Source organism: Phyllostomus hastatus, unplaced genomic scaffold (genome assembly GCF_019186645.2).
Source record: "Phyllostomus hastatus isolate PE091 unplaced genomic scaffold, TTU_PhHast_1.1 phas_scaffold_129, whole genome shotgun sequence".
In the NCBI taxonomy this organism is placed as follows: domain Eukaryota; kingdom Metazoa; phylum Chordata; class Mammalia; order Chiroptera; family Phyllostomidae; genus Phyllostomus; species Phyllostomus hastatus.
The window spans coordinates 24,192,354-24,218,085 of record NW_025334009.1 but is presented as its reverse complement, the minus strand read 5'-3'; the positions used below and the strand labels follow the sequence as shown (position 1 = coordinate 24,218,085).

Genomic DNA, 25,732 nt, shown 5'->3' with positions numbered 1-25,732 from the left:
ATGGCTGACAAAGTCAGGACCCAAAATCCAAGAACAATTTGAAAGACTGGTTTGAAAACAGGCTTCTGCTTTTTCCCCACTACTCATTAGTCATGCCAAGAAGAAGAAAAAAAAACACCCATATTTCTGACAGCTTAATTAGGTAGAGAAAATTCTCCTGCTGCCCTAGTGGGTAGACTGACATGGCCTTGCAGAAAGACATGACCAAGGAATAGACATGAAAACAGTAGTATCTTCACTTTTTAGAAGAGAGAAAATAAAATTGTAAACAACCTTCTTAAATAGCCAATCCTCTCTAATAATCAAGATTCGAACATTAAAGCAAATGATGGATCACTATATAGCAGCTAAATTAGAGGACTGTTTGAAATAACATTCAATAAAACATGGCTGCAGTAAAATTGTCTCCCAGCCTTGGCTGACAAAGTTGCAAATTGGTCAAATCATTTAGAAAAAGCAAAACAAAAAATATAGAAAGACAGTTAACTTCTGGGATAATAATAACATTCATAAGAAATGAGATATGATTAGAAACACAAAGCTGAGAGTTAATAATCATTAAAGCATTACCCGTATTACGTTAAAACTGTCTGGAAACAACCTAAATTTCAAAGAGTGGAGAAATAGTTTCATAATTTATAATACACCAGCATGAGGGAACTGAAAATGAAGTTTACAGAACACATAAAAGTATCTCTTCATTCCATAGAAATTTGACATTAAATTTAAAAAATTAAATAAAAATGGTGAATCACGGTCAATTTAGATATGTTTAAATATGTGCATATACACATACAAATATGTATATATCTATATATGATTAGTGATGTAAGAATATAATATATAATCATGAAAATATTTAAATAAATGTAAAGATTATGGTTTCCCTTTTTTCTTCAAAGATTTAAAAGATTAAATTTTCCTTTGTCAAATTCTACTTCACTTACTGACTTTCCCTGATGGAAGAGAGCTAATTACAGAAATGATTTTCAAACAGCTTTCTGAGGAACTATATATACTATTTTGTGCTTCTGAATAACTTCTTTTGCTGTCAATTTTTTTTCTTAAAGGAGTAGTACATGCTTCTAAATTCAAAAGACACAAAATATAGGTTAAACAGTGAATCTTGCTGGCACCCTATCCTTCGGCTACCCTGTTGCCCCTCCCTAGCAACATCAAATGTTATCAAATTCTTCCCTATCTTTCTACAGATATTCTATGCATAAACAAGCAAATAAATAAATATGTCTACACATATAAAAATCTACATATCTAAAATATATAATATTGAAATTGAGAAGAGATGAACTCCTAGAAAAATAAAAATGTAAAAGTCCATTTAAGAATTCAGCTAAGTTTCAAAAATTACCTTTAATGACAACCCTCTCTTCATACTCTTTAAGAGGCATTTTATCTTTCCAGTTAAGAAAATTTGCAAATTCCAGGTAGTTAATCAGCCCGTCATTATCCACATCGCAGTAGTCAAATAGCAGGTCCAACAGCCTCTCATCCAAGCGCAGGTGGGCCTGACCACAAGCTTCTCGAAGCTCAGCTTTATCTATCACCCCATCTCCTTTCTGTGAGACATGCAGCAAAAAAGGTGAAGTGAGCATTGCCTTCCAGAGCAGAGAATGCAACAGCTATTATTTCACTTAAGAAAAAAAAAAGATGTACTAACTGGTGTGGCTCAGTGGATTGCGCGCCAGCCTGGGAACCAAAGGGTCGCTGGTTCAATTCCCAGTCAGGGCACACACCTGGGTTGCAGGCCAGGTCCCTAGAAGGTGGCGCCATGTGAGAGGCAACCACACATTGATGTTTCTCTCCCTTTCTTTCTCCCTCCCTTCTCCTCTCTCTAAAAATAAATAAAATCCTTTTTAAAAAAAAAGAAAAAAAGGAAGTTCTATCACATAAATTCAATGAATTTGTCTTATTTTTCACAAATGAGGAGTCAAATGTTAAGCGAGATTGGTCTTTGTGTCGACCTAATATGTGCCGTGGTGTCAGCCCTGGTTGGAGCAGGGTGTGGCTTAGAATCTCTGCTCATTCTATGTAATAATCTTTTCATTTAAATCATGCTGTTCACACAGTGGTGGAGCAGATGTGGCCACGATTCACGCTTGCCATTTCATCTGCCCAGTGTTGTGTACTTTTGACAGCTCTCTACAACGTTTCATGCTTTCAAAGTGTTCTGGTGTCCCGATGGGGTAGCAAATGATCCTCCACTTCACTACCTGGTAATGAGAAGAAATTGGGGAAGTAGCTGTCATCCAAGTCCAGGGAGGCGGACTCAAAGACAGTTGCTTGCTTGTTATTAACGCCCCTATGGGCAAGAGGAACCTGCTACCATTTTGGTGGTCAGCCCAGGAGGGGAAGTTTCCACCCCCTTTCAGAGAATAGTTAAATATAGGAGCACCTACGCTGAGTGTGATAGGAGGGAAATTTATGATGGCTCTGGGCAGAAACCGGCTGATCCACCTGGGACATGAGGAGGCAGAGCACACAGCCCTCGTTAAGGAAGAATGACAAGATCTGGGGTGTGTTACCACTCAGCCCCTCCTGTAGTCTATGCAGCCAACCTTCAATCCCTTCGGAGATGACAGTAAAGGATCTGTGTGTTTCCAGCTGGTCCTGGCTGTTATAAGGGGGCTTCGACCCTCTCAGAAAGATTTCTCTGACACAAAATACAATGTAAGCAAGAAACAGAAGAAGAAGAAAAAGAAAAACGGTAAGAGAAAGGAGAAAATATAAACGAGAGAGAGAGAGAGTTCTCGGAGGCAGACCAGGGAAACCATAAATGACTCACTGACTAGTGTTCAGCTCATATGCCCAGGATTGGATTTACAATGATAAACATGATCCCTGGAGACCGAGAAATGACCCAGTGATTCTAAATAAATCCCTGTCATCAGCGCCGTGGGCCTGGAAAATGTCCCTGACCCTTATGTTGAAACAGAATGAGAATTTAAAACATATTCTTTTTTTCTAATGCATCCGTTGCTATTAAAATGTATTATCTTAACAAGGGAGCTACAAATGCCCTGGGTTAAAATAGATTCCTTTATAAAAGCCTCTGCAGCAAACCCAAGTCAACCAAAAATGCAAACCCCACAGCCCTGACTAAAAAGCAATATGGGCTGTGGCTGTTGAATCAAGAGGTATTCAAAACTGAAATAGATGGTGTAACTAATGGTGGCCTTGCGGCCCAGTGTGGGGCTTTGTGTAGACTGAAAACACCGGTGGTTTTTTTCATTTGTGTGGCCTGATAACTCTGGTGGTTTGTTCCTTTGAGCTGCCTGCCGCCACCATACCACTCAAAACTGAAAGCATGTTTCTCACTGGTGCAGAGCTTCTCTCTCCCTCTGGACCCTCGATCTCTCCCTTGCCGTACCCCAACCTCAGCAGCTGTAAGAAGAAGGATGACTAGATGTGGGACTCAAGTCTCCCTGTCCCTAAGGGAGATCAAAGGCCACACACATCTGTCCAAGTAGGTCGTGAAACTTCAGTGGGCAGAGAGTCAAACTTTTGTGGCTTCTTTGGATACAGGTGCTAAAGGCATCCTCCTCCTCAGTCTGCAGGGTTGGGGAGAGATCTACATGCATCAGGGGCGGGGGTGAGGGGACAGGGTTTGTTTGAAGTGGAGAAGGAAAGCTAGCAAGAGTATGTTTCTGTGGCTTCCAATATGAATGTATAATTGATATTGATACTTTGCATCCCTGTACTGTGAATGTTCTTAAGAGCTGGGGCACTTATGATTAAGAAGAGCCACATGTAGAGAATTGCCAGCATTAATACCTGGGGGACCCCACAGCTCAAACGACCCCTTTGAACTACAAGTCTCCATGACTAATGATTTTGCCACTTGGAGCCACTGGAAATGAGAGGCAACCTCCACTTGGAAGTGCCCCTTGAGGTTTAAGACTCATTGTTCCCCTTACCCTATAACTACGTGGACACCTTTTGAAAAGCAGCTATTAGCCAGCTACTGAGCTATTGTTGAAACTGGACACCTGACCCATGGAGGCCTTGTGACTTGACAGATCGATCAACATTTTGAAGGGAGCTGACTTAGACTCAATGATTAGCAAGGTAGAAAGGGCCTAACAAGCCCCATTTGTGACATGGTAATGACATACTCAAGAAGGCAGCCGGTCTGGCCCCAGTAACATCTAAGCTTTACATGAAAAAGGGCAGCAATGCTTTGGGGGAAATTTTTATTCATCTTTGCTACCTAGAGCAAAAGTCACTGGCTCAACAGGACCCTCAGCTCACTGAGGCTCTCCAAGCACTGGGGCCTCATTCACTAACCTGAGAGCCAATGGTCTTCACTGGGCTGCTGCGGCTTTGAACCTCAATGAGAGCTCTGAGGGACCAAAAATAGACATGGCCACTCTACTCAGTGAACAGAACTCAGGGCCATTCCCATGGCTTTGGGCAATCCTCCCTTTGATGAACCCACTACAGTTTTACTGACTCTTGGACTGTTGCCAACGGCCTGCCAGTGTGGTTTGCTACTTGGAAAGCTACAGACTGAAAGATTAAAGACACTCCTTTTGGAGCCTGTAAACTACGGAAACAAATCATGGTTACTGAATAAGCTCTCTGGGTAATTCATATAGATGACCATGAGAAGGGTCCATTCTCTAATGAGAATAACTGGAATCCAGCTTCTGACTGAGCCTGAACCATTCAGATTGCCACCATTGCCGCCTAGATCCATTGTTGTACCAGACACGGCACCACACCCACCGTAACAGACAAGGCACAGGGTAAAGCACTCTGTGTTTCCGATGCAGAGGCCACCACTGTGGCCAAACTGCGACTCCTGTCAAAGGTTGACCCATTTGTCTCATGATGAGGGAGGACACATCACACACAAGGCATTGCTCCATGCTACTGGAAGGCTGACTACATCGAATCTCTTCCCATCTCAGAGCTATTAATGGTGCTTCACCACTGTTGACACATTTTCAAGTTATGGAATTGCTGTTCAAGTCTAATCAACCCGCTGCAGTATGGCCCATGAAATTAATCTGTCATGTGCTTTGCTTTCTGGACTGTTTTCAGTCTGACAGTGCTGTGCCTTACAGCACAAAAGCTACTCAACAATGAGTTAAGCAAGGTATTTAATGAACCTTTCCTGTTCTCAACTATTTACAGCCATCTGGTACTACTGAGCTCTGGAACAGCCTTCTCAAAAATTGACTCCCTTCCTTATCAGCTCCTGCTCATACATCTTGTAGTAAAGCAGTTTTGTCTCTGAATGCTGTTGTCCCCTAAAAGGAACCCATTCATCTCAGCTACTTCCTGATAATTTATCTGGATAATAATCAGATAAAAGGAGTAAGAATTATATAAACCTATTTTGAAAATTTGGGGGTTTCTTGTGACCACTCTTGGACATGATGCATTATTTTCCCCTCTGGATTTTAAGTTCCCTAAGTGGAAAGTCCACATTATTCAAAATAATGTTTAATGGATTGGGAGTGTTCAATAAATAGCAGAATTAATCCTCTATTTTATTTGCTCTCTTTTGTTTTGTTTTGCCATTAAACTAAAAATGAGCATTCAACAATATAAGATTCAAATAATCAAAAATTATCCTACAGCTGCTGTAGGAAGACCCACATCTTATTACCCTTTCAGAAAAAAGCTCCTCAAGGACAGTGAGCACTACATTGTGCAGATTAAAAGTTCACTATTTAAAAGGTGTATCGGCATTAAATAATTCTCAGTAATTTCTTCCCTGCTTAATTTAATTTTATCACAAGGAATATGCCTGCTGGTTCACTAAGATAATCAACAGCTATTGAGATGATCATCTTGCCTATAATTACATTTAAAATGAAGATTATTTTAAAAGCAGAGCACTATGTATTGTGGTAGGTTTTCTTATTCATATCACTGCTGTATAAATTTCCCTGGATATCATCTTTGTAAGACAATTGGATTTGAGTTAAGTTTAAAATGTACTTGTTTTAGCATTTAATTCTGAATAATCCTTTTTAAATTACCTGCAAATAGCTATTACTCTCTACTAAGAAACAGAGAAACAGTTGAATACTTATATTTTCTTTAAACACAACTTCATGAAAAATGTAGTTGATGACTGATCAGTGTGTGTCTCTACATAATTACATACACATAAATGAGAATATTAACCCACTTTTTATTCATTAGTACTGCACAAGTACACAAGCCCTAATCTAAAAGCAAATAAAATAAATGGACTTAGAATTAATTAGCCAATGAGTGAGCAAGATTCTTTCAAGATAAAAAAATATAATGTGTAACTCTTTCAAAATTGCACTCAATAGTGGAAGAGAAATAGGAATACTGTATTTTTTATTTCTGAGATAAACTAAAATTATTCTGCTCTCTCTTCTCATATCAAGATTATGATACATTGCATCATCACAGATTTATTTATAAACATTTATTTGCTTATATTAGAGTCACTCTAAAATGGTTCTGAGGAAAATAAATACAATTGATAAAAGTAAACATAAGTACAAGATAAAAACAGAGCCAAAACAAAAGTGAGGAAATCAAGGCAAAGAGAATATAAGATGGAAAAAATTAAGATAAAACCTGAATAAAAAGATCATACAACACGTATGCTATGAGATCATGTTCACAAATTAGATGGGTTACATTGAATTGGTTCTGAGCTTCCTGGGTGCCAAGTCAAAAAGATATAGCAATTATTACAAAATTCATGTTGTTCATGAAGTAAAACAAGCCAAATTCTTAGATTAAGCACAGTTATTTCCTGTAGAAAGAACGAGATTTCCTCATAGAGAGGATGCACATGACCAAAATAAATAGTCTCGTGGGCGTATTAACAAAAATGAGCTGTGTTTCACAAGCAGTTTATATAACAGTGTTCCTCAGTGTAACCTAAAGGCATGCAGCTTGATAAAACAATCCTGAGATAACCTATAATGGTGTCAGGTAACTATGCAGCTCTAGACTGATCTGACTTGACCAAAAGATAAAATTTAGAGTAGCTTGAAAATTGAATTATGGTATATTGCCTTCTCAAAACTGAAACCACACCCTGCTCCCCGGGGGGAGAGACAGTCTAAGTTTGACTGGGACCTAGGTTGATGGTACTACGTGTACATATTCGGATTTAGGTGTAGGTTGTCTCTACCTCAGAAGCCTTCCCCAGGGCCACAGCACTTCCCTCCCCCTGCTCCCAGCACAATACACTTAATCATGTACAACAGTGCTTCTCAAACTTGAATGTGCACCAGAATCACTTGAAGGGCTTGTTAAAACCACAATTGCTAGGCCCCACCCTAGAGCTCCTAGTTCAGTAGGAGTGGGCATTGCACTGTGCATTTTCAAACACATTCCCAAACGAAGCTGATGGTGGTACCAGAACCATACTTGGACAACCACTGATCTACTCCAAGAGTCAGCCAACTTTTTCTGTTAAGGATCAAAAACATAAATATTTTAGGTTTTGCAGGTCCTGCAGCCTATGATGCACTACTCTGTATTTGTTATGCAAAAACAGCCATACACAATACTTAAATACAAATAAAACTATTTACAAAAACTGGATTTGACCCTCAGGCCATAGCTCCCTGACCCCTGGTCTGCACCAACCTGCAGGGATCTGTAACCCCAAGCACAGACCAAAAAGCTCCGCTCTACTACTGGCCTTGTCATAGTGCCTGAAGGCTGCCAGCAAAGTGTCAAAGTTTTGGAAGTTCACGCTCTTCAGGCGATGACGAACTGCTGCAACCAGGGCTCGCTGCCTATCCTTGCCTCGGCGATATTCACCCGGGAGTCTATTGTAGATGAGATCATCAGCGCCTATTGAAGAGGAGACAAAAAGTCCTTTACCTGAATTTAAATTTTGTCAATAGTATTTCCATCCTAAAGAAAGAGGGAGAGTGTGATTGAGCAACTTCTGTGAATGAAAAACCTCATACCTAACTCCAACACTATGTTCCGGCAAGATCAAATTTTATATATAGGAAAGCGCATAAAGTAATTGATAAAAATTAATATTTCTGTTTTATGTAATTTCTCTGTTTGATGAAAAAAATCTGTAAGATAAATCTTGTGGGGGAATCATTAGCCCTTCTCAGCTGTCAAGTTGTATTTCTTGACAGTGAAGGCCTGACTGCCTCTTAGCAGATATTTGTCTACCATGCTCAGGATTGGAAAGCTGGGGTGATTCCATGTGGGGGCCACTCTGTATGCCCCAGAGTTGACTTCACCTCTGGAAGCCCTTGTAAAAACTGGGCTCAAATTCCCTACTCCCTCCTAATATGCATTTCTAGTCTGCCTTCAGTCTGCAGATCAGGTTCCCATTTCTCAGCCTTGCTTCTCCCTATACCACTACCAGCACCACTACCCCATCCACATCTCCATTAAACTAGAGTCCTGACCCGCGATGACCCTTCCGTTATCTGGAAGTAATGACCTCCCCAATCCACCTGCTACATCCCCCTGTCCCTGGCCATTGCTTCCATTTACTCTTCACGACTTAAAGGAACTTCACTAAATTATGACACAAGAAAGTACAAACACACACACAGCCTCCAAACCTATTCCTTGCCATTCTCTTTTGGAAAACATTCTTTGGATGTTAATGTTGACAGAAATCAGATTAGAGTTGACCGAATTGCCTCAGATATGGTGACTTGGTGCATGTCACCAGAAGAGACCTTCTGCCTCTGTTCATTTTCCTTTGACCTACACCCCACCCCCTTCCTGTTTATTTGGAGTAGGGTCAGGCTGGTTGTTCAATGTCATACCCTGGATAGATTAATTTAAATCACAACATTGGCTACAGTTGAAGGGCAACTAATATTTACACCTACTCTGTACAAAACTCTGTATTAGGCTCTGTCAAGAGTCTCTCTTAATAGGTACTTATAGAACCTTTCAGTTTCTTATTATAAAATCAGGAGCTAATCAGGTATGCTTAGAGTATACTTAGGGTATAGGTGAGAAGCCGACAACCAATGCTGGTTCCAGGAATTGGGCAAGTGCATTAGACCAAGGCCATCTCCTATGGGATTGGCTACCATCAGACCACCTCGAAGAGTACAAAACACAAGTAAGGCTCTGGGAGAGTAAATCGAGATGGTTAGGGGTGATTTTTGACAGATAAGCAAGGCTTCCTTTCCTTCCCCACACTTCTTCCCCAGATATAAACCGTTGGGATAACTATTCTGTATAAAGGAGGTCCTCACTCTTCTAGGAGATGGATCTTGGTTGCACATTTTTTATCTTCAGAGGCCTTCCCTCTCCATTAACATCCAAAGATAACAATTAATGGTTGTTTTTCAGCTCCACTCAGGTTTCCCACCACAACCCCAGCAGGTTTAATTGCCTGGTGAGTGAGACATAGGTTAATACCCGTTTCTGGCCTGGCCCTGAAAGACTGTTTATGAAGCACATGTCGAGTCACTTGCAATTACTCGAGGGCCATGTCTAACAGCTGAAATTGGGAATACAAACTCTGGCCCTAAGAGGGAGATCCATGACCCAGCTGTCACACCATGGCAGTCAGAAAGACTGAGCAAGTGCCTCAGTTGTATTCAGTCTACAAACAATTCCCATCTTGCACCACTGTACACCTGCCTTGGATCCTCCTTTATGCTGCCTCTGCCCTGGTGCATTCCAGAAGCCGCCCACAGCCTTTGTGCTCTTCCTGGAAGTATCTTAACCAGTGACCCCAGGTCCTAAGAAGGAGGCATTCTTTGTAAAGCTGCCTTTGCTTCCCTAAGTAAGGATAAAGGAGAAATCTGGGCCTAGTAAAGAAACCAATATATCCTGGAAGCAGGCAGACCCTGGAGTTCCCAAATAATAAATGCTATTTGTTGACCATAATAATAGTCACAAAATGTTAGAATGTAGAGTAAACCGTGTCCATCCATGAGCACCAGAAAAAGTTCAGAGAGGGCACCTAGTCCCCTTTCCCACTTACATTACACAGCACCAAGGCTGATACTATCTTTACATATTTTTTAAATTATTAATGTCAGTATCCTTCCTTTTCATTTTATAACACCATCTTATCATTCCAATTATAAAGATAACATTGATCAGGAAACTTGCCAATGTTGTCCAGATGTTAAATTGATTCATACTACAGATTTTGGTGAAAAGTGCACTGTGTGCTAGATCTGGAGGACCCAACACACAGCAAGCCAGAGCACCTACCACATGCAGCCTGCCCTCAGAGTTTACCATCCGTCCCTGCTTGGTTCCAGGCTAAGTGATGAGCTTCCTAAATCATCTCTGTCCCCCTCTACAGGTGCAAAGAGCTCTAAGATGAACAGGCATGCATTCAACATATAACAGTTCCAAACAGAACCAAAACAGAACCCAAAACAGAAACAGAACCAAAACACAATCTCCTAATGTGGCAATTAATGATGCTCTAAAACTGTGTTGCATGAGCTCGCATAAAAATAAATGTTTATTTAATGAGCGAGTGGACTTTAGCTAAAATATTTTCAGTAGTGGTCCTTAAACTTTAGTGTATATAAGAACCTACTAAGTCAGGCTAACGGGGCATGGGCCCCAGAAACCTGCATATTTAATAAAGTCCCAGAGTGATTTCTGCAGGCTTTATTTTGAAAACCACTGATATGCAGCCCAATCCTGATCAGCTTTAGCATAGTTTTCCCTTTGGATGTCTGCGGTTTACATTGCTTAGAAATAAAGACAAAACCCTGGTAAGTTTCTACAGCCACTTTATGAATTGATTAATTGATTTGCTGGTGGGAAGAAAGTGGCTCTTAATCATGTGATTGTAAAGCACAGTGCTTTCTCAAACTGGAGTATGCCTACAATTTATCTGGAGATACTCTTAAAATGCAATTTTCTGATTTGGTAGATCTGGGGTGAAGCCTGAGAGTTTGCATTTCTAAGAAGCTTGCAGGGGACAGGGGACCAATACTGCCAGGCTGCAGATCACACCTTGAGGAGCAAGGACCTAGTACAACGTTCAATTCATTAAGGCTGCCTCATCTCACTTTGGCTTGTTTAATACCAGCCACATTTATTTTCTAAATAAAATTGTGAGCCTTAGCTGACTGGAGGTGTTCATTGCAACAGCTTTAATCTGTGCCTATCTCAAACATAATGTGAAAATTTTTTTTCTTGTGCTACAAACTTTTCTCATGAATATTCACATGATATTTTAAGCCTCTAAAATTTGAAGCTTTGAGAAGACACGGTGAACTTAACTGTGTAGCACTGATGTGTGTGGGGCGGGGGGTGTTGTTTGTTTTGTAAGGAGAAAGTTGATATATTTACCATAGTCCTCAGGACGGATACAGGCTCCAAATGTGTGGTCTGGGGGAATGTTCCTTGTTTCCGCAATGCTATCAAAGAAAACAAATCCTTTAGTTAAAATACCCACCACATGCCATCCCTGGAATTTAAAATGTTTGCCATATGTTTTTAATAGCCCATATTTTCTCCTATAACCAAACTATGAAGATCAAACAGAAGTTCTCACAGATCTTTTCTCTAATCTTCCACTTGCATTAGCAATGGCTGAATGCTCTCCCTGGCTTTCAGTAGCCCGGATTTAAAAAGAAAAACACAGGACATATTCAAAGCAGATTTATGGGAGTATAGAGAAAAAGACAGCCAGAGATGGGGAAGAGAGAGAAAAATGTAACACAAGTTAAATTTCTGAAACCCCAGAAATAAAGCTTTGCACAAAATATAACCAGAGACATTGAAATTAAGGACAATCTGACAGTAACCAGAGGGGAGGTGGGAGGACATAATGGGGGGAAGAAGGGATGGGTTTTCAAGAACAACTATAAAGGACACATGGACAAAAAAGCAAGGAGGGGGGTGGAATCAGGGGAGGGAGGTGGGGATGGTTGGGGTGGGGGGGGGAGTAGTGAGGGGAGAATGCAGACGACTATAATTGAACAACAATACAATAATTTTTTTAAAAAACCCTCCCTCCCTCTTCTCCAAACGCCGTCTCCATCTCAGAGGAATCAGCACTTCCCTGGAGTCCCCAAATCTAAAGAAGCTGCTAGAGTTCCCTGACAGACACAAAAGTGTGGCTTTCTTTTTTTTTCAATAATTTTTTAAATTTTATTTAAATTGTTGTTGCGGTACAATTTTCTATCTTTTACTCCCATCCCTACCCACCCCCCAACCCTCCCCTCCTCCTTCCCATTTCTACCCGCCCCTAGTTTTTATCCATGCGTCCTTATACTCGTTCCTGTAAACCCTTCCCCTTTTCCCCTGAAAATTCTTCTCCTCGCCCCTCTGAACTCTGTCAGTCTGTTCTTTATTTCAGTGTCTTTGGTTGTATTTTTCTTGTTCCTTTGTTTTGTTCTTTAGGTTCCTGTCAAAGGTGAGATCATATGTTATTTGTCTTTTACTGCCTGGCTTATTTCACTTAGCATAATACTTTCCAGTTGCATCTATGCTTTTGCAAAGGGTAGGAGCTCCTTCTTTCTTTCTGCTGCATAGAATTCCATTGTGTAAATGTACCATAGTTTTTTGATCCATTCATTTACTGATGGGTGGCTTTCTTATTTAATGGGTAGGAACTAATAAAACACAAACCAACATTTACTTCAAGAGTACTTTTTAAATTCCACCCACAGACACTGTCAATTCAAAGTTAATCGTTAACTTACGGATCTAAAACTTTTCCAAGCTTATGTTGAAACTTTTCTTTGAAATCATCAACTCTCTTGGATACAATCTTAGCTCCTCTTTTCCTAGAAAATTAGAAAATTGTCAGGTATCTCCACTACCTAAAGTATCCTTGGCTGCCAAATATACACACGGTAGGAAAAATACAATATAATTTGGGCCATCAAAAAAATAAATCCAGTTTCAAAACAAATTATATGCTAAAAAGAAAGCTCTGTGCTCATCCTTCTATCATTCTTATATTCTATTGTAACAGTAAGTTTATAATAGAATATATATTTTTTATAAAAGAATAAGATAAGCAAACTAAAAAATTTTTCAGTAAACAAAACCAAATTGTTAATATTACAATGTTATTATAAATGTAACTCTTGAAATTGCTAAAAGAAATGTAAGCATTGATTAAATAAATAAATAAATAACAGATAGAAACAAAAAAACATCTAGTAAGCAAATATATGGAGAAATTATAATACTGTCTAGTAATAAAAGAAATGTAAAATAAAGTGATACTTTTTATGTACTATAGTACATAAGCATATATATATAGAGAGAGAGAGAAAGAAAAATATCTAAATAGGCAAAAAGTATAGCAAAACATTTGTAGATTATTACTTTATAATTCTTTTGGAAATAATTTAGTAATATGATTCAAAAAACATAAAAATGTTCATTCTCTTTTATACATATCTGGGAACAAATCATAAGAAGGTAATCCACATAAAAATTGAAAATGTGGAAAAGTTATATTTATAAAAATGTAGCATCATTGGCTATAATGGAAAACAGAAAAGAATCTAAATGTTCGATCATGAAGGATAGTTATATTATGTCATATTAACAAGAATACACAGCCTGTAATTTAAATGTTGTTTATGAAGCATACACAGCAATATAACATTATTTAATGTTAAGTGGAAAAGGATATAAAATGGAATTGCACTCAAATTTAACCTATGCAAAAATCTATACAGGAAGCCACACTAGAAACAAATACATTAAAAAGATAATAATGGTTGAATTAAAATGACAGGATTACTAGTGATTTTATTTTGCCAATTTTCTGTAATATCATTTTGTTTCTTCATTGTGATTAAATGAATAAGATTTCTTTGAGAACTGTAAAATTATAACACTACTATCTAATAACATTAAAATTAATAAGTTCTATGTTGTTTTGCTAAGATGAAAACAATGAACACAAAATTCTTAAAGTTCATTTTCTTTTAAAACTATTTCCTGTGCTATAGAAGTATGGAGCTGAATAAATTTCTGGGGAAGAGTGACACTCTGTGGAGAAACAAAAAATGAACTATAAAGTGAGTCACCTCTTACTTCTTCATTTACATTTCATTAGTTCACAAAGGAAAGAAAGAAAAGAATACGGGTAAAGTCAGAATGATTTGAACAAATGAAGTTGATAATCTAAAAACCAGCTCCACCCTGGCTGTTGTGGCTCAGTGAATTTAAAAACCAGCTCCAAGAGACATAATTAGGAACATGGAAGAATGATAAAGATTAGGACCTGAATCACGGAGTCTACCCTTTTCAAGGTTAAGTTTGTGGGAGAATCAGGAAGTATCTGTGAGTAGCCACGCATGTCAGAATATCAATCACTGTAACATCATTACACAACCTCATGTCATTTACTAACCAACTCAGAATAAAGTCCTTTGTGTGCCCATGAGTTTTTTTCATCCAGAAACACACACATACACACAACCCTATTGTTTGAAGATCCTAACTGATTCTTCAAACAAAAAGTCATAAACAGAATATAAATAGAGGTAGTTTTACAGAGGAAATGTATCTCTTAAAAGTTCAGAGTAAACCAAATTTATGTTAAAATAGTTCATATAAAACTCAGAAGCCTTAAAATGTAAACAAACATGCCTCACTCCAAGTTTATAATAGAAACCATACTGAAAAATAAAGTAGTGAGTTCTTTTTTAAAATCCAATAAAATGAAAGAATAAATACTATTATTTTAGCAATAAGTTTCCAATTAAGTCTCAAAATTCAAAAAGTAAGAACAAATAAAACATTGTTCCATAAACAATGTGTCTTTGGGGGTAGAAACAAGTTGGAAAGAAATGTACCGTGCATATTGCCTCCTTTTATAAATCAAGTGTGTTTTTATCCAGATGTAATTAACATAGAGCATTATACTAATTTTTGGAGTACTCAGTGTATTTATCTATGACTATGCAAAATCAGTGATAAACATGTCCTTATCAATAATCCAAAAGGCTCTGCTTAGGACATTGTTAGGGACTACATTGTTGTTAATGTGTTTATTTCATATCTTTTATAAATTGATACATTTGGATTTCTAAGCTTTCATAACTGAATAAACCATATTTGTCATCTCCCTTTGAGTATTAATTTCTGTATTATATTTAACTATGAATATAATCCTTAACTATTTAAATCAATTTTTCTTGTTTTCCTTTATATATAGTTTAACCACTTTAATAATGATAAATTAATGAATATTATATAAGATTTTCTCTTATACCCAAAAGAAAACTATTTCATATGGGTTTATTATGATATTGTAAACTTCATTTTGTGTTTGTGTTTTAGCATTGTTGTTGTGAATAATTCAAGTATCAGAAACTCATATAATTAGGGAGTGGGAATGGAACAGAAATCATTGTTTCCAGTCTATGATCACAGAATCAAGTGCCTGTAAACCTGATGTGGTGGTTAAGGGCAGCCCTTGGAGCCACACTGCCTGGGTTTCATTCCTACCCCTAGTACTTCCTACCTACATGCTCTTGGGAAAATGATTTCATTTCTCTGTATGTCAGTTTCTTCATCTGTAAAATAAGTAAAATAAAAATTATAGTACACCCACCCCATGGAGTGGTCGGTAGGATTAAATGAATAATAAATACTTAGCACTTTGCCTTGATAACTGGGAGCTGTTGTTTTCAGAGACCAGATGGGCAGGCTGCGTCCCAAGCTGTGGGAATGCGACTTTGTGTTCACACTGGAGCCTGGAAACCTAGAGGGCCGGTGTCTCCCTTAAAGAGGGCAGCAGGCAAAACAAATCCACTCCCACCCTGATGTGTAGTAGAAGTATAGGCCCAACATATTAGTTTCCTGTGGTTACTGTAAAAAATTTTACCACAAATTGGTGGCTTTAAGCAACAGAAATGCATCCTCTCACAGTTCTGAAAGCCAGAAGCCTGAAATCAAGGTCTCAGCATGACTGCATTCCCACCAAAAGTTCTAGGGGAGAATCTGTTCATTGCTTCTTCCCACACGAGGGCTGCTGGCGTTCTTTGGCTCTTTGTTACGTGAGGCCACATCACTCCAGTCTTCCTCCTCCACCTTCACTTCACCTTCTCCTCTGTGTGTCTTCTCTTCTGTCTCAGATCTCCCTCTGCCTTTCCTTTATAGGGACACTTGTCATTGGGCTCAAGGCCCATCCAGACAAGTCCAAAATGATGTCTTCATCTTAAGATCCTTAATTGAATTACATCTACAATGACTTTTTTCCCACAGAAGGTAACATTCAGAGGTTCTGGGAATTATCTGGACATATTTTTTCAACCTATTAGACCAGTATTCCCAATCTTCTGACTTTATAAACATAGTAAGAAATATGGATTTTATGAGCAATCTCCCATTGTTTAATCTCCCACTGTTTAACTGCTTGTTTAGGTATAAAATATAACACAGGTAATGAAAAACCAAGAAAGCTTATTTTTGTTTTCTAGGGAAGTCATCATATATAGAACGAAGGCATAAAAAGATCACAGCTTACAAGAGTTAATCAGATGCTCAGGTGCCCAAATAACTATTAAACAAAACTGAATGATAAGTGATGGGCCAATTATACCTGACATAATTGTCTTTGTAGACTTTGGAAAGGCCATTGTCTCTAAGAAACATCAATAGGGTTGATCCCATAGATTAAAAACATGAGTACGTGTCTTTATATTTGCTTGTAAAGGCAAAAAGTAACTTTAAAATGATACATATGCACACGCACACACACACACACACAAAGTGTCATGATTATCCCTGGGGGGACTGGACAGTTTGGAAGATAACATACTGTACGTCTTTCTACTAATCTTATGTTTGAAACATGTCACCTAATTACCTCTTCAAAAAATAAATTTTTTTTAGTCCATATGTCATGTATCTAACACTTGTGCCAGAATCTAGTATCATTAAACTTACATTTGTAGTTCATGCAGCCAATATGTAGTTTTTGCCATGGTGCGGCCGTCACTACAATGTGGTGTTGGGACCCCATACAGGTTAAACCTATGGAAACTGGATGGGTTATACTTTCGGTTCTTTGCTTCTCCTGTGGAAAGAAAGGGGAGATGCCTGACTTACGAGACAAAGATAACCTTGCCTTGAAGGAAGCACAGTATGTTCTCATTGACACTGAAAATGAGAGTAGAACAAAGAATGAAACTGTAACAGTGCAGAGACCTGCACACATTGGCTACAGAGGATAGAAGCATTCTCTCATGAGAAGCGGGACACTGGTGGGATTGGAGTTCATTGTGTTACTGTTTGGAAAGTAAGTAGGGAAGTGACGTAGGAGAAAGTCATATTAATGATGAGAAATGCAGGCCCAAAATTAACATTGCACAAATCCTGAAGGTCAGGGAGGTACAGCTTTAGGATGCAGCAGTCCTTTCTACTATGCTGGGATCTGAGAGGTAGGTGTTTTGTAATTGCTTTCACTGAGATTTGGTGACATCATCAGGATACTGCAACCCCCATATTTCCTGTGAAATAAATAAGTCACGTGATTTTAATGAAATAACTCATGTAGGGTGATTGAGAGTTCAGAACCCAACAGGGAAGTCTTTGTATTTAAGACCTAATACCGCAGTTTCTTTTCAAGTTGCAAATGGCCAATAGTTTTCTATTTCTAGATAAGAAAGTGAGACTGAAACCAAAGATCAGATCAAAGGTTAAGATATAATGGAGAGAAGATATTCAGCCTCACCAGTCACCCAAATAATGTAAATAAAAGCAATCATGTGAAATCATAATTTGTCTCTCAGTGAAGTACCAAAAAAGAAGATTAGCAAACTCACTATAGGAGTTGTGGAAAGTGAAAACTGTCATACTCTGTGGGTATGAAGGTAAATTGGGGGAGCTATTCAGGTGGTCAGTTAGGTCCTAAGAGGGAGATTTTAAAATGCTCAGAAATATAGGAATTTACCCTAAGGAAATAGATAATATTCACGAAGATATATAAACAACATTTTTTTTACTACTGAAAATACCACACTGATGCAGACATGAAAAGACAACCAAGACATTTCATACAATGGGGGTGTGGGAACAAACAGAAAAAGAAGTGTGCACAGTGGGGAGCAAAACACAAACACACATGAATGAACAAAGAAAAACATCTATGACAGTTTCATCTACGGAAAATTGGGAACTGTGGGAGACATGCATTATATTTTATATATTTCTCTGTAGCTTGCATTTTTAAGTATATTTTATTGATTATGCTATTATATTAGTCCCAATTTTTTCTCCCCTGCCCCCCTTTGCCCCGTATCCCCCTTCTCTCCAGCAGTCCCCTACTTAGTTCGTGTCCATGGGTCACACATATGAGTTCTTTGGCTTCACTATTTCCTATACTGTTCTTAACCTCCCCCTGTCTATTTTGTAGCTACCAATTATGCTTCTTAATCCCTGTACCTTTTCCCCCATTCTCCCCCTCCCCCTCCCCACTGATAATCTTCCATGTGATCTCCATTTCTGTGATTCTGTTCCTGTTCTAGTTGTTTGCTTAGTTTGTTTTTGGTTTTGCTTTTGCTTTTTAGATTCAGTTGTTGTTAGTTGTGAGTTTGTTGTCATGCTAATGTTCATAGTTTTGATCTTCTTCTATTACTTAAATAAGTCCCTTTAACATTTCATATAATAAGGGTTTGTTGATGATGAACTCTTTTTGCTTTATCTTGTCTGGGAAGCACTTTATCTGCCCTTCAACTAAATGATAGCTTTGCTGGATAGAGTAATCTTGGTTGTAGGTCTTTGCTTTTCATCACTTTGAATACTTCTTGCCAGTCCCTTCTGGCCTTCAAAGTTTCTTTTAAGAAATCAGCTGATAGTCTTATGGGAACTCCTTTGTAGGTAACTCTTGTTTTTCTCTTGCTGCTTGTAAGATTTTATCTTTATCTTTAATCTTTGGCAATTTAATTACGATGTGTCTGTGTCTTGGTGTTGTCCTCTTTGGGTCCAACTTGTTTGGGACTCTCTTTGCTTCCTCGACCTGTATGTCTAAGTCCTTCCCCAAATTAGGGAAGTTTTCTTTCATTATTGTTTAAAGAAGTTTTCAATTTCTTGCTTTCTCTTCTTCTGGCATCACTATGATTTGGATGTTGGCACATTTGGAGATGTCCCAGAGTCTTCTTATTCTCTTCTCATTTTTTTGAATTCTCGTTTCTTCATTCTGTTCTGGTTGACTGTTTATTTCTATCTTTTGTTCCAATTCATTGATTTGAACCCTGGGTTCCTTCCCTTCACTGTTGGTTTCCTATGGATGTTTCCTTTTTTAAAAAAGGAAACCTTTCATTTATTCATTTTTAGAGAGAGGGCGGAGAGAGGAAGACAAACATCAATGTGTGGTTGCCTCTCATGTGCCCGCTACTGGAAACCTGGCCTAAAACCCAGGCATGTGCCCTGACTGGGAATTGAAACAGCAACCCTTTGGTTTACAGCCTACACTCAATCCACTGAGCTATACCAGCCAAAGTTCTGTGGATTTTTCTTTATTTCACTTAGTGTAGCCTTCATTTCTTCCCTTATACTTTTGCCATACTCAGTGAGATCTCTAAGCATCCTTATCACCAGTGTTTTAAACTCTGCGTCTCATAGATTGACTATCTCCATTTTGCTTAGTTCTTTCACTGGGGTTTTGTTCTGTTCTTTCATTTAAGCCATATTTCTTTGTCTCCTCAATTTGGCAGCCTCCCTTTGTTTCTGTGTATTAGGTAAATCTGCGTTGACTCCCTGTCTTGGCACACCTGTTACCTTGTATGGGCCTTAGGTAATCACCAGGGTGGGGCAGCCTGCTTCAGCACTTTGTGGCTTCGTATGTAGGGGAGTGGTCAGAGAGGGAACGATGCCACTGCCTGATTGCTGGAAGCTTGTTCAGCACTCTCCCCACTTCCAGTCACTTAAGCAACTAGCGCCCCTCTAGCTATTGCCCTGGTGGTGATTTCCAGAGTGGGTGGGTTTGTGTACATTCTAGGACCTTGCAGGCCCTTTAAACAGTTTCTCCTGAGAGACCTGCAGTTTCTGCTACAGACCCAAACCTCACTGGTTTTTTCAGCCAGAAGTTATGAGACTTTATTTTCCCAGCACTGGAACCCTGGGCACTATGGTCAGGCCTGTGGCTCCCTCCCCAGGTATCCTTGGGGTCCATCTCCCCAGGGATGGCCCCTTATGTGGGACCATCTGTTCTGCTGGCCACTGTCACTGCCACCACTACACTATGTCCTCTCCTCCCCATCTCCCTGTCTCTGCCCATCCTACCCATCTGGATGAATATGTCTTCCTTAAATCCTTGATCATCTGACTTCCATACAGTTCAATTTTCTGTCAGTTCTGGGTATTTTTTGGTTTGAAGTTAAATGTAATCCTATTGTGCAAGGAGGCAAAGCATGTCTGCCTATGCCTCTGTCTTGACCAGAAGTATATAGCTTGCATTTTATAAAGTAAATACCGATTACTTTCATAATTCTTTAAATTAAGTGCATTTAAAAGAGGTTATAAATGCATAAAAACAGACATATAGATCAATGGAACAGAATAGAGAGCCCAGAAATAAGCCTATACCTTTGTAATCAATTAATATTCAATGGAGGAAGCAAGCACATACAATGGGTTAAAGATAATTTCCTCAATAAATGGTGTTGGGAAAATTGGACAGATACGTGCAGAAAAATGAAACTAGACCACCTTCTTATGCCACACATAAGAGTAAAGTCAAAGTGGATTAAAGACTTAAATGTTAGACCCCAAAACCACGAAATTTCTAGAAGAAAACACAGGCAGTAAAATCTCAGACATTGCTCATACCAATATATCTTGTTGATAGATCTCCTCAGACAAGGGAAACAAAAAAATAAACGAGTGGGACATCAAACTAAAAAGGTTTTGCACAGCAAAGGAAACCATCAACAAAATTAAAAGACAATCCACTGTATGAGAGAACATATTCGCCAATAAATCTGATAAGGGGATAATATCCAAAATTCATAAAGAACTCAAAAACTCAATATCAAAAAAAATACGATACAATTAAAAATGGACAAAATGCCCTGGCTGGTGTGGCTCAGTGTATTGAATGCTGGCCTGTGAACCAAAAGGTTGATAGTTTCATTCCCAGTCAGGGCACGCTCCTGGGTTGTAGGTCAGGTCCCTGGTTGCAGGTGTGTGACAGGCAACCGCACACTGATGTTTCTCCCCCTCTCTTTTCCCCTTCCTTGCCCTCTCTCTAAAAAATAAATAAATAATTTTTTAAAAAATAGGCAAAGGACCTAAATAGAAACTTCTGAAATAAGACATACCGATGGCCAATAGACATGTGCAAAGATGCTCAACATCACTAGTCATCAGAGAAATGCAAATTAAAACAACAACAAGGTATCACCTCACACCGGACAGAATGGCTATCATAAATAAAGCAACAAACAAGTGCTGGCAAGGATGTGAAGAAAGGGGAACCCTTTTGCACTGTTGGTGGGACTGCAGGCTGGTGCAGCCACTGTGGAAAGCAGTGTAGAGATGCCTCAGAAAATTAAAAATGGGACTGCCTTATGGCCCAGCAATTCCAGTGCTGGGAATTTATCTGAAGAAACCTGAAACATTAATTTGAAAGAACATAAGCACCCCTATGTTCATTGCAGCATTATTTTCAATCTCCAAGATACGGAAGCAGCCCAAGTGTCCATCAACAGATGAGTGGATAAAACAACTATGGGACATTTACACAACGGAATACTACTCTGCTCTAAAAAAGAAGAAAATTTTACCCTTGTGACAGCATGGATGAACCTGGAAAACATTATGCTAAGTGAAATAAGTCAGTCAAAGAAAAATGCCATATGATTTCACTCATATGTGGAGTCTAATGAACAAACTGAAAAAGCAAAATAGAGATGGACTAATAGATAGAAAGTAGGCTGACTGCTCTGCTGCCGGGGGGTTGCAGGGGAGGTTAGGGAGTAGAGGGATCGGTCAAAAAGGAGAAGGGACTCATGGACAAGGACAACAGTATGGTGATTGCAGTGGGGAAGGGGGAAGGGAGATAAATGGTAATGAGAAATAAAATAAGTAATTTTTTAAGACAGGTTATAGATATATATTTACTGTTATTGAATACTGTCACTGACATATTATTTTAAGTTAAGAAAATTTTAATGTATATAGCAGTTTCCCCCAAATTATGGAGAATATGATCACATTTAACTAAAGATAGATCAGTGGATGCTGGGTTAGAGAGATGTTTAATATATCTCTGATGAAGGTCATTTCAAGGTCACATTTACTTTTTACTCATTTTTTAACATTAAAACTCTGCACAATATTATGTATCTTTATAATAAAAATTAAGTATTCTCATTATGAGAAAAATAAGGATAATATTTAAAAGATTGGATTTTACGACTTTTCAAGTGGCTAACAAAACTTCTGTAAAAATCAGCACATGAAGTTAATTCCAGTCATGTTTCAGTCCATTAAAGCTCTTCAAAATATTGTTTTAAAATTGGCAGTCACCTCCATTTGCTAGGTGTACATAAGATCTCTCACTGTAGGTTATCTACATATATTCATCATATAGTTCTTTTTAAAACAACTAAAAGGCATTGGATTAGATTGTGCGACAGATGCTAAACTTTTTCCAAAAAATGAATGAAACATTTTCACAAGAGAGGGTGGGAGGGAAGGGGAATAAAAGGAAGGGAGGACTAGAGGACAGAAATGAAGAAAGGGAGGGAGAGTCAGAAAGCGAAGGGGGTGGAGATACGGACAGAAGTCAAGGCTGTGAGAAGGCACGTGGTAACCAAGTGGGCGGAAGCAGTGGCAGTCTGTCTGGGAGGGTAGAGACAATCTCAGGACTGAGATCATTAGAGAGTGTAGGGAACCAGCAGAGACTGGTCGTGAAAGAAGAGAATGGCAGGTTCCAGACAGTGAAACAGTGGGTATAGGAGACAAGTCCTAGCTATGAGCAAAAGTTCAGAAGGAAGAACAGAGAGAGGGAGTTGGGTGTGAGATGGTGGTGGAGGAAGAAAAGTGAGGAAATAAAGAAGGTTTCTGGCTGGTGTGGCTCAGCTGGCTGGGCATCGTCCCACAAAGTGCAAGGTCACCAATTCAGTACCCAGTCAGTGCATGTGCTGGGGCTGCGGGCGAATGTTTCCCTCCCTCTCTCTCCTTCCCTTCCCCTTTCTCTAAAAATAAATAAATAAAATCTTAAAGTAAAATATAAAATATTAAAAGAAAAAGAAATAAAGAAGGAGCAAAGGAGAGAGCTGCCTTAAGTTGCAGTCAAGGAAGAGTTGCTTCTAGCTAATGGAGGTTGAGTTTATGAATCATTCATAATTCAGCAACTTTCCAAGGACATGTATCAGAGTCTAATTCTCAGTCCTCTATTATATCACAATTCTACTTGACATCAACACATCAACGATTAAGTTGCATTTTACAGCACTATAAACATCTAGTGCCTTTTAGCTGTGCTTTAGAATAATTCTAGTAATTGGCTACTATTAATCAAGATGACTTAGTGCTACTATTAATAGTTATTGAGCCCTTACCATATTCCAGGCACTATGCTAAGCATTTTGCAAGCACTCACTACATCCTCACAATATTATTATCCAATTTAAGAGACTAGAATAGATGGTAATGGAATAAGTAAAATATCCAGGATCTAAAAGATGAGCTAGAATTTGAACCTGATATATCTGATTCAAAATTTGTTCACTTCACCACTACCCAATCAATATTCCTCATACAAAGCTAAGCACTTAGAATAATTCTAACATTTGAAAAAGAACAGTATTTTAAAGCCTAAAACCACTAAAACAAAATAACTCTATCTCACATTTAATCTCTCTTACCTGTTTGTTCATTTTCATAATAGATATATTTCTACATTTTATATACAAAGTATGTGAGGGTATGTGTTCCCAGCTACCAAGGTTTAGGACCTTATAAGAAATTGCTATTATTTATTGATCACCCATTATACACCAGGCACTTAACTTTATGCACATTGTTTCTTTTATCCCTCTTCACAAATCCGAAAGTCCCATATCCTCGGGCTGATTTTATACTGGAGGACACTTACCCACGTAATAGTCGTTGTGAGAAACAACATACAGGTCGTGTCCTTCCTGTCCTTCTTTAAATACTTGTTCATAGGATTTTGGTGGGTTCACCACAATGCTAGCAGGTATTTCTGAAGAAAGAATTAAATGCATCAGTTTTAAGGGATTTTTCATCTATTTATATTTAAATTAACTAGAACAAATGACAATCAAGCTGATAGCATAAGCTACATAGCCACCCTAGAAGAACACAAAGGCATATAAATGACGATTTATCAAGATAGACAGGACATAGCATAGATGTTACTATTCTAGGGACCCTCATTTGACGTGGCTCACTACCTAGAATTCTGAAGATCAGAACTCTGGATCAGTTAACCATTTAGGTTGTCCTGAGCCATATTCCAAGCCTGGTTAAATTCCCAATTCTGAGAATCTCTAGACAATTTTTATTTCAGGTTGTTCCAGATTTCTCACCATGATCTAAGCAAATTTGAATTACAAATCAGTCTCAGAAATTCTGATGTCCTGTGGGGTAACTTGGTGCAAATTTCCACAGCTGTAGACTGGAGCACACACCCTGAGTTTGTTTTGATCTGAATATCCATCTTCGAAGTAGCCAAAAGTACCAAGGAAATCACTGGATCAGAGCTACAACACGTGTGTTTAGCAGATATTTTCCCAGGTTGGCCCCCAGTCTCCTATACAGTAAATTATTTTGTTTTCACTGTTCTACATGATGATTTTTAAATATAATTCCACTTATAATTCCACTCTTCTCTTTCAACCTAAAAACATAGATGAATAATAACAATATACAATAACACTATAAAATAATAATAATTGATATATAATTATATTAACTAAATATATAATTTTATTTATTATATATTAAGCATATAATTATTATTATATTATAATTATAAAACATAATTCCATTTATAATTTCATTCTTCCCTTTCAACTTAACAACTTATTTTCCTTCTTTTGGACATTTGCCAAATACTGAGGTCTGTAAACAGTTAAGAATAACAGAAGGTGGTCCTACTCAAAATAATCCTGTAAAATCCCGTAAAGCAGTACTTCATTCTGATCGATGAACCACTATACTTATAAATACATATATACACATTTTGGAGCATTCTTTCTATTATATATTTCAATGAAGTGCACCTAGATAGCACTTTCCTTATTACATGAACTAATCATAGACACACTTATGATATTCATTACTATAATGCTGTAATGCCATGTCTACATAAATACAATTTATAATCCTATTTAAGAGAAATAAAAAGATTTTTTATCTGTCCTAAAACATATTTTCCATGTTTCCATTTTTAATTTAAGAGCTGATACAATGCAGTACTACTGCAGACATTGCATTCCAAGAGACGGGCATAATCTGTCTCCAGGGTGGATGTTACTGTGTTAAGGAAAATGATCTAATAGACTTTTTGGTGAAAAACGTCCTGGAACAGAGACTTAATGGGTGCAGAAAGACAAAGAGAACCAAATTTCTCTGCAAGATAAAGATAGAATTAGAATTTGAGTTCTCTTGTAAGGCCCTGGAGACGGGGTAGAAACCTGAAAAGGGCAGTAGAAGATAAATGTGAGAAACGTGTAAAGAAAGGCGCCCGATGACATGGCTGGAGGCTAGACTTCAGAAGAGATAATGGCCTGTGACCAATTAAATTATACGTCGTTGTTTGTTGAATGATGTGCTCTACTCC

At 38.3% G+C, this 25,732-nt stretch overlaps 1 protein-coding gene across 1 annotated transcript in view; it reads right to left on the bottom strand.

Moving 5' to 3' along the window:
• The window catches only part of EFHB (EF-hand domain family member B), a 45,984-nt gene that overhangs the window by 5,925 nt on the left and 14,327 nt on the right, over positions 1 to 25,732 (bottom strand). Inside the window, exons 5-10 of the mRNA XM_045857350.1 lie at positions 24,020 to 24,130; positions 16,864 to 16,993; positions 12,648 to 12,731; positions 11,290 to 11,357; positions 7,670 to 7,824; positions 1,370 to 1,577 (exon numbers count right to left, since the gene is read on the bottom strand). Coding sequence (XP_045713306.1) covers positions 1,370 to 1,577; positions 7,670 to 7,824; positions 11,290 to 11,357; positions 12,648 to 12,731; positions 16,864 to 16,993; positions 24,020 to 24,130 — 756 coding nt within the window. The remainder of the gene's footprint in view (positions 1 to 1,369; positions 1,578 to 7,669; positions 7,825 to 11,289; positions 11,358 to 12,647; positions 12,732 to 16,863; positions 16,994 to 24,019; positions 24,131 to 25,732) is intronic.